Here is a 12,835-nt window from a genome sequence, read left to right as displayed (position 1 = left end):
CTTAATGTCGTCAGAGACCAGCAATCAAAAACTCCAAGTTTGGTATTTGAATATGTAAACAGCACAGATTTCAAAGTCCTCTATCCAACATTTACAGACTATGATATCCGGTTCTATATTTATGAACTTCTTAAGGTACACCTTGTTATTTTATTTAATCATCATTGGATGAAGTGTTGAATCTGTATCACATCTAGCAGATAATAAAGTTGTGATATATTTATGTGGTTGTACACATCTAACAGTCTAACACTGCTTTGAGCTAAATCTTTCCTGTAATGCATTTTACTGCAATGATTTTGTAGTTGCACGTCTTGTGATTTTATTATGAGAGTTTCAGTTGTTTTCCATGCATATGTTCCTTGTGAGGCTGACCCATGGGTGGTGCTTATCGATTGTTACATGTGGTCAACATCAATTGCTGATGGTGAATTATCTGGTTTGGTCCTCGTATATTGGTTAGAAACATGGAGGATAGGGTTGAGGATTTGGCTACAATAAATATGTGCAGAAACTGTAGAAGTATAATGTAGTGTCTCTAGCATGGTATGTCTAAGGCCGTAATACTGAATGTCTAGTACTTTGAATGTGAGGCTGAGCACAACAGTAAAACTTATTTCCTGCATGGCTTGTCTGGCATGTATACTTACTTACTTACTTACTAAGCCTTTTGTCCCAAACAAGTTGGGGTAGGCTAGATATGAAACCCTTTCACGAGGACTTCCCAGGAGGTCACCCATCATAGTACTACTCTCGCCCAAATGGGTCTCATACCCAAAGGACTGGCTAGTTTTTACGTTGGCTCACCAAGCCTATCACAACCCTTAGATATGAAACCCTTTCACGAGGACTTCCCAGGAGGTCACCCATCCTAGTACTACTCTCACTCAAATGGGTTTCATACCCATGGGACTGGCTAGTTTTTACGTTAAGCCTATCACAACCCTCCTCCTTTACCCGGGCTTGGGACCGGCTATGCCTAGAAGACATAGGCGGAGTTCTTGTCTGGCATGTATACTCTCTCAAATTGTTGATCGCCGTTCTGTTTTTTGTTGGATATGACGTGCCAGGTGTCTTACAAATTCTGTTATTTTTTCCTAGAGAAAATTAGCTTATAAGGGCACTACAATTTTCAGCTACATCTTTAATTAAAATAAGTGCAAATATGTCTCCAGTTCCTTGGCAAAAAGACTTGTCGCAGTGGTAGTAGATAGCCAAACCAGTGAATTGTGTTAGCGATAATTTCATAGTAACTTTTTTCAATATGCTTATGCCAATTTAGTTTTCATTTGATAAGTTAACAAACTTTGTTTGCTTCTTGTTGGAGTACAGTAAGATAACTGGCTCATTTTCACTTTGTCTCTGTAAATGAAACTAAGTATTTTAGTTTGTTGTAACTTGTAAATATAGGATCACCCACTGTGCTATTTTTTTGGTTAGTTGCTCACATTACATGTTCTGGACTTGTACCCCTAGGATTTTCAATCTTATAGGACATTTTAATGGGTTGTATTTCTTACCTAGTAAATTAATCTCCATCATTTTCTTGTTGTTTTACTGATTGCCAGCCTGCTCACATTTCAGGCATTGGATTACTGTCATTCCCAAGGAATTATGCATCGTGATGTCAAGCCTCACAATGTTATGATTGACCACGAGCTTCGCAAGCTTCGCTTGATTGATTGGGGACTTGCTGAGTTTTACTTTCCTGAGAAGGAGTACAATGTTCGTGTTGCTTCGAGGCAAGTTGATAAAATATAACACTTTGTATCTCTGGTCATTTTTAGCAATGCGGTATCCAAGTTTCATATGTAATTATATATAGGCATCTCTTGGTTTGATCATTAGTTCCCTGTATCAGGTTCTAGTTTCTATTCAAGAATGCTCATTGTGCATGTTTTGTAAGAAATATATACCTTACACAACAAATCATTCTGCCATCCGTCATTCCCTTGTTTTCAGGAGATCTGTGCTACTTAATTTGGCAGAGTTGCTGTTTGTTTCCAAATTTTGAATCCCCTTCTGATCTAGCAAAATCATCATGTCAAAATTTGCTGTTTTGATGGACTAGAGTTATACATATTTGAGTAGTAAGGTTAGCGAACTTCATCAGAGTCAGATGGATGTATAAACTCTTATGTCTGAGCTTGTAGATATTTTGACTGGAGTTTTTTCTTTATTCAGGTATTTTAAGGGGCCTGAATTGCTTGTTGATTTCCAAGGGTATGACTACTCTTTGGATATGTGGAGCCTTGGCTGTATGTTTGCTGGAATGGTGTGTTTCCTTCCTGTGATCTGTAAACATTACAATGAAATTCACAAAGACCTTGCTTCTGTGAACTACTAATGATTGAATAATTAGACGTCAATTATGATTTATTTGTTGTTCTGCATGCAGATATTCCGCAAGGAACCATTCTTCTATGGTCACGACAACCACGACCAGCTTTTCAAAATAGCCAAGGTTTGCCATTGTCACAATTGTCTTGTATTTGCTCACAGAGCCGTGTGCATGCATGCTATGCCTGAGCATAATGCATATGTGAACATCATCTTTCCTTTTTCGGTTGAAGGTATCGTAGCCAGTAACAAGTTTGTTTTTTACTTGTGAGCAGGTTCTAGGTACAGATGAACTTAATGCTTATTTGGTAAAATACAGAATTGTGCTTGATCCTCAGCTAGAGGCACTGATTGGGAGGTAACTCCCACTACTCTAAACATCTTATTCATATGGTGTAACTATAACAAATTTTGCATCAGAAAACAACCGTTTTCTTGATTTACATGCACGCTATTGCTTAACACAGGCATAACAGGAAACCTTGGTCTAAGTTTGTGAATGCTGAAAATAGGCATCTCGTGTCCGAAGAGGTTATATATTTCCCCTGTTTTCCCCGTCCATCTGTCATTTCTCAATGCCCTGTCTAATTGCTGCGATACCCTATGCAGGCCATCGACTTTCTTGATAAACTTCTTCGCTTTGACCATCAAGATAGGCTTACAGCCGAAGAAGCCATGGTTTGTTTCTGCACCTATCCGTTCATAATAATTTGAGATGCAAATAGTGTGCTAACCAACTTGTTAACCTGGAGTCAGCTTATACGATGGTGTGTCCACAAGTATTATCCTTGGACAATGTATGACACGTTCCTTTTGATCCCACCGCAGGCGCATGAGTACTTTCATCAGGTGAGGGCAGCAGAAAACAGCAGGGGGAGAACGTAGCCAAGAGCCCAAGAGAGCCAAGAGAATTGAGACGCGAAAGCTGCTTCTGTTGAACAGTCGTGGAATTAGATCCATCTAGCATCGAATTGATGCAGAAGTTGATTACTTGACCTGATGGTTGGGATGCTGTCATGAATCTCTGATTGGCTCCTGAAATTTTCTTTATTTTCTTTATTACTTGGAAGTTTAAACCGCGAGTCTACAAAACAGACAGGCTACGCGTTGTCATGACTTGATGATTAGTTTTTATGCAACTAAAAGTTCTTGATATTACCCCTCAAAAAAAGGTTCTTGATATTATGTTTTCGTTAGGATTCTGGGCTTAATTTGAGGGACTCTGTTAAAAAAATGTTTGTGACGTTTCAAAAAAATGATCACACAACTTTTAAGAAAATGTTTGTACCAAATAAAAACTTATATGTGTTTCAAAAAATGTTTGTGACATTTTTAGAAATATTATGCAATGTAAAAAATATGTGCTTAATTAAAAAAAACAAAAAAAATTCTGTGGTGGTTTTTATCGTTTTTTGTTTTTCTGTGTTTCTATAATTTCTTTCTTTTGCTTTTCCTTTTTTATTCACTATTTTTCTTCTTTTTTTGTGTGTTTCTTTATCAGTCTACTTTGTTTTTTTCTTTATTCAAATACATGTCAAGTTTTTCAATACATGTTGTATATTTTTCATATATACATGTAACATTCTTTTATATACATTGAACACTTTTCAAATAAATGATTAACATTTTTACAAAAACATGTCTGCAACATTTTCTTTGACCAAATGTTAAACATTTTCAATACACGTTGAATATTTTTTTTGAATGGGACCAAACATTTAAAAAAATCACAAACATATTTTTTGAAATGCTTGAACAATGTTTTATAGGTTACAAAGTTTTTTTTGAATGGTATGATTTTTATATATTGTATACGCATTTTAAATGTCACATAATTTTTTCTGGAATGTGTGAACATTTTGTAAATGGCGCGTACATTTTTTATATTGCATAATAATAAATTGTCATGAATATTTTTTGAAACACGTGAATTTTGAATATGAAAAACACTTCTTAAAAGTTATGCGAACAATTTTTGTATTGAGTAAACATTTTAAATGGCACAAACATATTCTGAAAATGCGTGAACATTTTTTAAATGTCACCGTCATTTTATCTGAATGCTATCAATATTTGTTGAAGTTACGCAAACATATTTTTAACACTGCATGAACATTTTTCATTAACCGTGTGATGAACTCTTTTAGTTTATATATAGTTTTCATTTAAGTTGTTCTAAGCAATTTCGTAAATTTAAATGAAAGTAATCTCTAATATCTAAAAAGAATCTAAGGTTCCTTTTCCTACTAGATGGAACGCGTTCTGCCCATCTTTGTCCATCCACCCCACCTTTTTTCCCTGATTGACAAGTGACGATTCGATTCAATCATCATAATTACATGACCCGATGGGGCACACGCGTCACACTTTTCCTTAAAAATCGAAATCACCATAATTACATGCGCCAATGGGAGTTTAACCTTCCCTTAAAAAGCGCAATCACCATAATTACATGCGCCAATGGGAGTCACACCTTCCCTTAAAGAATCGCAATCACCATAATTACATGTGTCAATGGGCGTCACACCTTGCCTTAAAATCATGTCAGATATCACTTACACGAAAATCACGTCGCAAAACGTTGCCATTGATCCGCTACCTCTGATGCTGCAGAAACGAAGCCTTACGTGCCGGAACGACACAGCCTGGATGCCGCCACCGATGTAGCCGATGTCGCCGTCACACGCCTCGACCGCATGCCTGGACGGCATGGCGAATCTCTGCTTGTAAGTGTTGTTTCTTTCATTTGATCGGATTCTTCTCTCCCCGTGTATGCATGCCATGACGTAAATGCATCCGCTCAATCTTTGCTTCTAGACTGGGTCATCGTCAACGTGTTGCTGGCTAGCCTTGGTCTGCATGAGGCTGTTGCTCGTTCTTCGCAGCATCCGTGCGGTCCATCTGTCCAGCCACATCTCCAACTTCCTCTGCGCCAAGACCAAGAACACAAAGGATGGACAAGCTCTAGACTTCGCTAAGCAGCAGATGTACCAACCAATGGCACTCTTCAGGACAGTGCTGCTACGTGGTAGTCATTGCCCAGTGGGCATTGGGATGTGAATTGCTATTTAGTTGCACCAAGTTAGCCAATTCTAATATGTTTTCTCTCTTCAAAAATTCTAATCAATTATAAATGCAGATCCTCTTGCATCTTGTCTACTGTCAAAGCATTATCGTCCACTAAGTTCGCCGGAAAGAACAATCACCACATCAAATGCTATGGAATGACGGAACCTACCATCTGCACAATCGTCAGAGAGGACGAAATTGGGCCCTGTTTAATTGAAGAGGGAAGTTAATCTTTATGATTCATTTGCATCGAGAATTGTGCATCATATCAGTAGCTAAACACAAAGTATTGTAAGTCACATCGGTATAATGGACGTACAATGCGACACGGATTTTAGTAGTTCCTATTAGTTGACGTTGGAGTGTGCTATTTTTCTTTTAGAATCCAATTTTGCGTAATTAGTATGCATCTCATTAGAATGAGAATGTTACTAGGCCATTATTTATCTCCCCTCTAATACAATTTAGTTCTATTGATGTAGTATTCCACATTTCTACCAATTCAAGAATTTGGCAGTATTTTCCCGGAAACAACGAGCCTCCTCGTCGATTTTTATTATAGAAATCATTTTTGAAAACAACAAGATTTGCTCCCGTATACTATGCTTTTATTGTGCATTATAAGATTTGGCTCCCGTGACAACGCACGGGCACATACCTAGTAAAAAAAGAATCATTTTTGAAAACAACAAGATTTGTCCCTGTATACTATGCTTTTATTGTGCATTATAAGATTTGGCTCCCGTGGCAACGCACGAGCACATACCTAGTAAAAAAAGAAAGGGAAATGAAGCAAGCGCTTGTCGGCGCTGGACCAGCCAATTAAGAAAGCGCTTGAGGAGAGGCAAATTGCTGCCCCGGACGCAGGCCTCGAAACCGCTACTTGATCGGTGATATGGGGCATATTGCAGTTCCTTTTCTAGTTCCATTGGGCCCTAGCATGAGCGTCGCCCTCCAACGGTCCAACCCGCAGTTCATACTTCGCCGCCATCCCCTCCCCTCTCTCGCGGGAGCTATATCGCACCTTAAACAAGATGAAATCTGCTCTCGCTGAAGGAAATAGCAACTCACGCATGCAACTGGGTCGGCCCACTCACTAACACTAAAATGTAATAAGTGAATAAAAAGAGAGCTACCGCTAGTTGATGGGTGATATGTATGGGCCGATATTACCATTCCTTTTCTAGTTCCTTTGGGCTCTAACAAGAGCGTCGCCCTCCAACGATCCAACCCCAAAGTTCGGACTTCGCCGTCACCCCCTCCCCTCTCCCGCGGGACCTATATCTCGCCTTAAGCGAGATGGAATTTGCTCTCGCTAAAGGAAATAACGACTCCCGCAGGCAACTGGGTCGGCCCACTCACGAACACAAAAATGGTAACAAGCGAAAAAAAGGGAGCTGCCACTAGTTCATGGGTGATATGTATGGGCCAATATTGTCATTCCTTTTCTTGTTCCCTTGGGCTCTAATAGGAGCGTCGCCCTCCAACGGTCCAACCCCACAGTTTAGACTTCACCGCAATCCCCTCCCCTCTCCCGCGGGAGCTATATCTCGTCTTAAGCGAGATGGAATTTGCTCTCACTAAAGGAAATAGTGACTTGCGCAGGCAACTAGGCCGGCCCACTCGCGAACACTAAAATGGTAAATAAGCAAATAAAAAGGGACCTCACAAGGGATTCGGTCCCTGGTCTGCTCGATAGTTACGTGCGGTGCTAGCTAGCGAGCTAGCGTCAAGTTCCTGCCATAGTACTAGGGCGCCACCTACTTGAGGTTGAGGCAAAACGAGCTAGATTTTCACTGGTTTTTCTCGGTTTTTTAGTTTTTGTTAGAATAAATCCAAGGCATATCGTCGATTATTTGAGGACCAAGCAATCACACGAGCACGACACTGAGATTTGTTAACAAGGTTTACCGATATGGCTACATCCCCAGGGTTTGACTATGGGCGCTCCTCCCCATGACACCGCTACAATACCGCACCCGGTCGTCCTGGACACCAACACATGCCGCCGGCTTCGCCTGCATTCCGGTGCTATTATGTTCTCATAGGTTACATTGTGTGTCTAGCCCCGCTATATATGAGAGGCCTAGGATACAAGTGTCCTATTAGGACACGACTCCATATCCTATCTAAACACAATACAACTCAGAGTCCAACTGTAACCTAACTTGTACACAATATTCGACACAACTCTAGCAAACTCCACCTTTACGAATATTCTCCACCACCCTAAATTTGTCAATGCGTCAAAATTTCATGTACATTGGACTTGAGCTTATCCTATGAGCACCGCTGCTACTCCAAAGACTCCATATGACTCCACCTACAACTTGTAGTTCCTTCTTTTTTTGACCACAGTCAACACTCGAGCAAAATTAAGTTCCTCTTTACTCTAGTGTATGCTCCCAACTTCCAGAGCTTCGTTCAACGCATCACACACTAATCACTGACCTACGTGAAAATGAACAACTCACATATTGGGTGTCACACATAAGAGTTACCTGAACTCAACATCACCGCTCCTTTCTTGACCGCCTGTCTGAAACTTGAAGGAATTTCACCGTTGCTTTTAGTCATCCCGAGTCAAATTCAAAGTTTTCTCATCACATGTATGACCACCAGAGCCCTGGCCCGTCTCCATGCCCCGTGCGTACCGTACGCCTCGCCGCTATTACCGCGTCGAGCCTTCGCTGTCCTGGTCGAGTCTCAAGGGTCGCGAACCCACACCACTCAACCCCTACTGCAGAGTACCGCCGATCATCACCGACCGATGACGAGTTTCACGCTTCCATCAGACCACTGGGCTCCAGTCCGAATTGCGTGCCTCTCGCTTTTTCCCGCTGAATAGGCTTTGACTCTCTGTCGACTTACGCCTGAAAGATCGAGGATGTCGCCTAGAGGGGGGTGAATAGGCGCTTTAAAATAATTACAGTTTAGACTTGAACAAATGCGGAATAAACCTAGCGGTTAATTTGCCAAACACAAAACCTAAAACAACTAGGCTCACCTATGTGCACCAACAACTTATGCTAAGCAAGATAAGCAACTATGTGATAGCAAGATATATGACAAAGAACAATATGGCTATCACAAAGTAAAGTGCATAAGTAAAGGGCTCGGGTAAGAGATAACCGAGGCACATGGAGACGATGATGTATCCCGAAGTTCACACCCTTGCAGATGCTAATCTCCGTTTGGAGCGGTGTGGAGGCACAATGCTCCCCAAGAAGCCACTAGGGCCACCGTAATCTCCTCACGCCCTCGCACAATGCAAGATGTCGTGATTCCACTAAGGGACCCTTGAGGGCGGTCACCGAACCCATACAAATGGCAACCCTTGGGGGCGGTCACCGAACCCGTACACTTTGGCAACCTTTGGGGGCGGTCACCGGTACCCGTCAAATTGCTCGGGACGATCTCCACAGCCTAAGTGGAGACCCCGACGCTTGCCCGGAGCTTTACACCATAATGATTGAGCTCCGAACACCACCAACCGTCTAGGGCGCCCAAGCACCCAAGAGGAACAAGCTCAAGGGTACCAAGCACCCAAGAGTAATAAGCTTCCCAACTTGTAACTTCCACGTATCACCGTGGAGAACTCAAACCGATGCACAAATGCAATGGCAAGGGCACACAGAGTGCCCAAGTCCTTCTCTCCCAAATCCCACCAAAGCAACTAATGCCAGGGAGGAAAATGAGAGGAAGAACAAGAAGGAGAACACCAAGGACTCCAAGATCTAGATCCAAGGGGTTCCCCTCACAAAGAGGAGAAAGTGATTGGTGGAAATGTGGATCTATATCTCCTCTCTCTTTTCCCTCAAAAACTAGCAAGAATCCATGGAGGGATTGAGAGTTAGCAAGCTCAAAGAAGGTCAATAATGGGGGCAAAAACGAGCTCAAGAGATGGGGAACCATTGGGGAAGAAGACACTCTTAAATAGGTCCCCACGAACCTGCCCGTTATGTGCAGAAAAACATAGGAGTGGTACAACCGCTATGAGCACCGGTACAACCGGTAACATGCAATAAGCGGTACAACCGGCCCACAACCGCCCAACAACCGCACCACAACAAAGACCAGTCCGGTGGTAGAGCGGTACATGACCGGTACAACCTCCGGACCAATTCTGGAGCGGTACAACCGCTCCAAACACCGGTTGTACCGGTCAACCAGTACAACCTCTCTATGGGGCGGTACAACCTCTTTATGTAAAACAGGCAATATCAAAACAGCCACAACTTTCGCATACGAGTTCCGAATTCGACGAAATCAAGTTTGTTGGAAAGCTAGCGACAAGGGCTAACACAATCTTGATAGAAATATCAAGAAAAGGCAAATTAGAAAAGGCCCATAGGAAAATGATGAGAACCCTTCATCGGATAAGACCGGTAAAACCTCCAACACCAAAAACAACATGGAAGAAGCAAATGAAATCGGTTTTCGATGAAATCGAGCTTGTTAAGAAGAAGACCATGAGATCAAAATCTCACAAGGAGAAGAAACAAACAAGAACAAAGAGAGATGATGCAAGGATGCAATGGTTTGAGCTCTCAACGAACGATACGTGTTGGGGAACGTTGCAGAAAACAAAAATTTTCCTACGGTTTCACCAAGATCCATCTATGAGTTCATCTAGCAACAAGTGATCGGATTGCATCTACATACCTTTGTAGATCACGCGCGGAAGCATTCAAAGAACGGGGATGAGGAAGTCGTACTCGACGTGATCCAAATCACCGGAGATCCTAGCGCCGAACGGACGGCACCTCCGCGTTCAACACACGTATGGTCAGCGTGACGTCTCCTCCTTCTTGATCCAGCAAGGGGAAGGAAAGGTTGATGAAGATCCAGCAGCACGACGGCGTGGTGGTGGATGCATGGGTCACCGCAGCAGGGCTTCGCCGTTCTATTGCGAGAGGGAGAGGTGTAGCAGGGGAGAGGGAGGCGCCAAGACTCAAGGGTGCGGCTGCCCCCTCCCTCCCCCCTTTTATATAGGCCCCCTAGGGGTGCTCCGGCCCTAGGAGATGGGATCTCCTAGGGGGGCGGCCAAGGGGTGGAGTGCCCCCCAAGCCAGGTGGGGCGCCCCCCCACCCTAGGGTTCCCAATCCTAGGCGCATGGGATGGGCCAAGGGGGGCGCACCAGCCCACTATGGGCTGGTTCCCCTCCCCACTTAGCCCATGGGGCCCTCCGGGATGGGTGGCCCCACCCGGTGGACCCCCGGGACCCTTCCGGTGGTCCTGGTACAATACCGGTGACCCCCGAAACTCTCCTGATGGCCGAAACTGCACTTCCTATATATAATTCTTCACCTCCGGACCATTCCGGAACTCCTCGTGACGTCCAGGATCTCATCCAGGACTCCGAACAACTTTCGGGTTACTGCATATTCATATCTCTACAACCCTAGCGTCACCGAACCTTAAGTGTGTAGACCCTACGGGTTCGGGAGACATGTAGACATGACCGAGATGGCTCTCTGGTCAATAACCAAAAGCGGGATCTGGATACCCATGTTGGCTCCCACATGCTCCTCGATGATCTCATCGGATGAACCACGATGTCGAGGATTCAAGCAACCCCGTATACAATTCCCTTTGTCAATCGGTACGTTACTTGCCCGAGATTCGATCGTCGGTATCCTAATACCTCGTTCAATCTCGTTACCGGCAAGTCACTTTACTCGTACCGTAATGCATGATCCCGTGACCAGACACTTGGTCACTTTGAGCTCATTATGATGATGCATTACTGAGTGGGCCCAGAGATACCTCTCCGTTATACGGAGTGACAAATCCCAGTCTTGATCCGTGTCAACCCAACAGACACTTTCGGAGATACCCGTAGTATACCTTTATAGTCACCCAGTTACGTTGTGACGTTTGGTACACCCAAAGCACTCCTACGGTATCCGGGAGTTACGCGATCTCATGGTCTAAGGAAAGATACTTGACATTGGAAAAACTCTAGCAAACGAACTATACGATCTTGTGCTATGTTTAGGATTGGGTCTTGTCCATCACATCATTCTCCTAATGATGTGATCTCGTTATCAATGACATCCAATGTCCATAGTCAGGAAACCATGACTATCTGTTGATCAACGAGCTAGACAACTAGAGGCTTACTAGGGACATGTTGGTGTCTATGTATTCACACATGTATTACGATTTCCGGATAACACAATTATAGCATGAATAAAAGACAATTATCATGAACAAGGAAATATAATAATAATCCTTTTATTATTGCCTCTAGGGCATATTTCCAACAGTCTCCCACTTGCACTAGAGTCAATAATCTAGTTACATTGTGATGAATCGAACACCCATGGAATTCTGGTGTTGATCATGTTTTTCTCTAGGGAGAGGTTTAGTCAACGGATCTGCTACATTCAGGTCCGTATATACTTTACAAATATCTATGTCTCCATCTTGAACATTTTCACGAATGGAGTTGAAGTGACGCTTGATGTGCCTGGTCTTCTTGTGAAACCTGGGCTCCTTGGCAAGTGCAATAGCTCCAGTGTTGTCACAGAAGAGTTTGATCAGCCCCGACGCATTGGGTATGACTCCTAGGTCGGTGATGAACTCCTTCACCCAAATTGCTTCATGTGCTGCCTCCGAGGCTGCCATGTACTCCGCTTCACATGTAGATCCCGCCACGACGCTCTGCTTGCAACTGCACCAGCTTACTGCCCCACCATTCAAAATATACACGTATCCGGTTTGTGACTTAGAGTCATCCAGATCTGTGTCGAAGTTAGCGTCGACGTAACCCTTTATGACAAGCTCTTCGTCACCTCCATAAACGAGAAACATTTTCTTAGTCCTTTTCAGGTACTTCAGGATATTCTTGACCGCTGTCCAGTGTTCCTTGCCGGGATTACTTTGGTACCTACCTACCAAACTTACGGCAAGGTTTACATCAGGTCTGGTACACAGCATGGCATACATAATAGAACCTATGGCTGAGGCATAGGGGATGACACTCATCTCTTCTATATCTTCTGCCGTGGTCGGACATTGAGCTGAGCTCAATTTCACACCTTGCAACACAGGCAAGAACCCCTTCTTAGACTGATCCATATTGAACTTCTTCAATATCTTATCAAGGTATGTGCTTTGTCAAAAGACCTATGAGGCGTCTTGATCTATCTCTATAGATCTTGATGCCTAATATATAAGCAGCTTCTCCAAGGTCCTTCATTGAAAAACTCTTATTCAAGTAGGCCTTAATGCTGTCCAAAAGCTCTATATCATTTCCCATCAAAAGTATGTCATCTACATATGATATGAGAAATGCTACAGAGCTCCCACTCACTTTCTTGTGAACGCAGGCTTCTCCATAAGTCTGCATAAACCCAAACGCTTTGATCATCTCATCAAAGCGAATGTTCCAACTCCGAGATGCTTGCACCAGCCCATA

General features: G+C 43.2%; 1 protein-coding gene across 1 annotated transcript; it reads left to right on the top strand.

Annotated features, from left to right (window-relative positions):
• The first annotated feature begins 6 nt into the window (after positions 1 to 6).
• LOC125552555 (casein kinase II subunit alpha-2-like) lies at positions 7 to 3,493 on the top strand. The gene is made up of 8 exons (XM_048716156.1): positions 7 to 135; positions 1,585 to 1,742; positions 2,185 to 2,275; positions 2,399 to 2,464; positions 2,616 to 2,698; positions 2,808 to 2,871; positions 2,950 to 3,018; positions 3,169 to 3,493. Exons 2-8 carry the CDS (start codon positions 1,615 to 1,617, stop codon positions 3,223 to 3,225), a joined length of 558 nt encoding a protein of 185 aa, XP_048572113.1. The 5' UTR covers positions 7 to 135; positions 1,585 to 1,614; the 3' UTR covers positions 3,226 to 3,493.
• Positions 3,494 to 12,835: the final 9,342 nt, after the last annotated feature.

Source organism: Triticum urartu, chromosome 4 (assembly GCF_003073215.2).
Source record: "Triticum urartu cultivar G1812 chromosome 4, Tu2.1, whole genome shotgun sequence".
In the NCBI taxonomy this organism is placed as follows: Eukaryota; Viridiplantae; Streptophyta; class Magnoliopsida; order Poales; family Poaceae; genus Triticum; species Triticum urartu.
Note: the sequence above shows the minus strand (reverse complement) of the source record. Positions and strands in the feature narration are given on the sequence as shown.

Excerpts from the sequence above, each read along its gene's own strand:
- LOC125552555 (XM_048716156.1), top strand. The coding sequence starts at position 1,615 with ATGCATCGTGATGTCAAGCCTCACAATGTTATGATTGACCACGAGCTT. Across the intron at positions 1,743-2,184 it reads AATGTTCGTGTTGCTTCGAG|GTATTTTAAGGGGCCTGAAT; the intron begins GCAAGTTGATAA and ends TTCTTTATTCAG. Across the intron at positions 2,699-2,807 it reads CTAGAGGCACTGATTGGGAG|GCATAACAGGAAACCTTGGT; the intron begins GTAACTCCCACT and ends TGCTTAACACAG.